Below are 2,873 nucleotides of genomic sequence, written 5' to 3' on the forward strand. Positions count from 1 at the left end.
CCTTGCCGAAAATCTGGTGCAAACCTGGTCTCATCTGGTGCAAGTCTAACTTCGATCATCTCTTTCACCTGAAGAGTTTCTAGTTTTTGAGATTTGAAGCCATTCGAATCTCAGTCGCCGAAGCTTTTATCTGGACTCTTGTAGAGATTAGAGAATTTTCATGATCTCTGATCCTCATGAAATCTTTGTTTCTTTCATAAATGAATTTCTATCACTGTCAATACCTTGACCCACTCAGACCTAGCACGGTGTGAAAAAATATGAAAAATGTTGAGATTTGAGCTTCCTCTGCACTTACCTCGCTGTAGCTGATTTCGTACATGTGCTTGTATGTATACGAAGCAGCAACAAATGAAAGTGCTACTTTAGTCAACTAATTACTGCCCTGAACTAACAATCCTACCCCTTTTCCTGGAGTTCTCTGAATCCCTTAAAAAACAGCAATGACGCGTTCAGAGGGATCTCATCAGCGCAGAGCTCCCTTCATGTACTGCTCAAATCGTCAACTCATATTTTGCCGGCTTTGTCAGCCTCGCGTGCGCCGGGCGCTTGGTTGGGGGGGTGGGGTCTCTGAGCGCCATTTATGCGTCCTCAATTTCTACTATATAAGTAAGCACTGCTGTCAAGACTTTTCAGCAACGAACTCGGAAGTGACTCGGAACGTTTTGACAACGGTACAATTTTTCTTCGTATCCTTCCATTTGGTCACTTCCCTGCCTACTTCTTTTTACCTATTTTGTGTATTCCATGACGTACCCGGGTCTGTAAATGATAGTGACAGTTCTTTTGGAAAGGTTTATACTTTGTCTACCGATCTTCTTCTCTTATACCATTGCACTGCGTTCGGTTAATTCTTGTGAACATCTTATTGAAAGCTTCAGATACAAGAGTTGCAAAAAAAAAAAATAAAAAAAAAAAATAATAATAATAATAATAATAATAAAATAAAAAAAAAAATAATAATAATAATAATAATAATAATAATAAAATAACTTCATAATAATGACTAAACTGCATTAAAGTGATGATAGCAAAAGTAATAATAATAATAATAATAATAATAATAATAATAATAATAATAATAATAATAATAATAATAATAATAATAATAATAATAATAATAATAATAATAATAATAATAATAATAATAATAATAATAATAATAATAATAATAATAATAATAATAATAATAATAATAATAATAATAATAATAATAATAATAATAATAATAATAATAATAATAATAATAATAATAATAGTAATAATAATAGTAGTAGTAATAATAATGACAGTAATAATAATAATAACAATAGCACCTTATTTGATAACGCAGTCGGTAGGAATTCCGCTGTAGCCTCATGGTCGATATTACAGAACCTCCCTAACGCCAACCAAGCTTTTCCTTTCCCTCCGGGGTCGATAAATTGGTACCGAACATGGCTGGGAGGATAAAAACACTGAATTGACCATCGGGTGACCGCCGCAAGTTATTGTTTAGGTGAACACGGCTTCCGAAAAAAACCTCAACAGTTACGAATTGCAGCAAAATGTGTTAGCGCATCCCAGTTGGATTGGTACGCCGGGGACTTTATCCTTCATCTTTTACTCTCCCCTTCCAGCTTTTCGAACTATTCAATTTCTTCTCTAAGCCTAACTCTCTTACGATATTACACCGGTCGTCGCTTTCTGAAGTGGAGCTACTTGACCGAGAAGCTACTGTGAACTATTTTATTTTGACTGCGTGTGATGGACTGCTTGCCTACGTCCTCGCAGCACTTCGGGAGTCTCATGTCTGCCCCATGGATCAGTACAGCACTGATGTAGTAGCGATTCAGTCGAATCGGTCTGTTTTGCTAATTGAATGTTAAAGGCAGGGTCTTCCACACTGATAGTTCCAAATTTTCAACGTGGACCTCTCAGGATCATGATTTGTTTCCTTTACCTGGAACGTAAACAGAACTTCTCTGCTGTACGAGTATAATTGAAGAGCCATAAACAACAGCTGCCTTCCGTAGCACTGCTACTACAATGTGTCGTTGAAAAATAAGCAAGATCACATTTACAACGCTAGGTATGGAAACATTGTGACAAAAGCTGTTTCAACGTCGATGTTTGCTTAGATCTAAGAAAAAATACAGGAGAGTAATGTCGCTTTTTTGGACGTCAACAGTTATCTGTAATTAAGCGAACAAAGTGATTTCGGATGCAGGATGGTACAGAAAATTTCCACAAGTAAAGGAGACTCGTCCACTTCAGTTACAAAAGTTAACTTCTTTCACATTTCCGTAATACCTCTCCTCGAAATTCTCCGAAAACCAAAGCAAAGAGAGCTTTGAACTCAACATTTCATGTCATTCGGTAAAATTTCGGTAAAAAAAAAACGCAGAAAGAGTAGAGAAAGAAACTACAAAAAAATTTCGGTGTTTTCCAGCAGCATCAAATGTCCGCAAACGGCAATGGTGATTGTTCAGTTTCACATCGAATGATCTCAATTTATTTGACGAAAAAAGACGACCTAAGGTTTCTTTCCAACCATTTTTTCAAAAAAGGCGATTACGTTAATTTAAAAAGCGTTTCTTTTTGGTTCCCTGATATCTTTATCTTCATTTTCATTTTCATTTCTTCATCTTCAAAAAAAAGCAGCTTTTAAAATGGCATTAAGAGGTTCAATGGAACCAAACTTGATTGAAAGGAGCAGAAGAAGCAATGACCATCCATAGAGAGCAGTATTTTAATCATCTGAAGCCATGCCGAAGAGCACATTTCATCTTGTTGTGCACCAACGAGCATGGTGGTCATTTATTTATGCTATTTGAAGGATATTTATTCAATCCCAAACGTTCCATCTTTTATTCCGGACGGGGATTTCTTTG

At 36.0% G+C, this 2,873-nt stretch overlaps 1 protein-coding gene across 1 annotated transcript; it reads right to left on the reverse strand.

Annotated features, from left to right (window-relative positions):
• Positions 1 to 1,016: 1,016 nt before the first annotated feature.
• On the reverse strand, positions 1,017 to 1,438 carry RB195_010832 (uncharacterized protein; the record flags this gene model as incomplete). Its single annotated transcript, XM_064191998.1, has 2 exons — positions 1,017 to 1,348; positions 1,393 to 1,438. The coding sequence occupies 2 exons, from the start codon at positions 1,436 to 1,438 to the stop codon at positions 1,017 to 1,019; spliced, it is 378 nt and encodes a 125-aa protein (XP_064049581.1).
• Positions 1,439 to 2,873: the final 1,435 nt, after the last annotated feature.

Source organism: Necator americanus, chromosome III (genome assembly GCF_031761385.1).
Source record: "Necator americanus strain Aroian chromosome III, whole genome shotgun sequence".
Classification (NCBI taxonomy): Eukaryota; Metazoa; Nematoda; class Chromadorea; order Rhabditida; family Ancylostomatidae; genus Necator; species Necator americanus.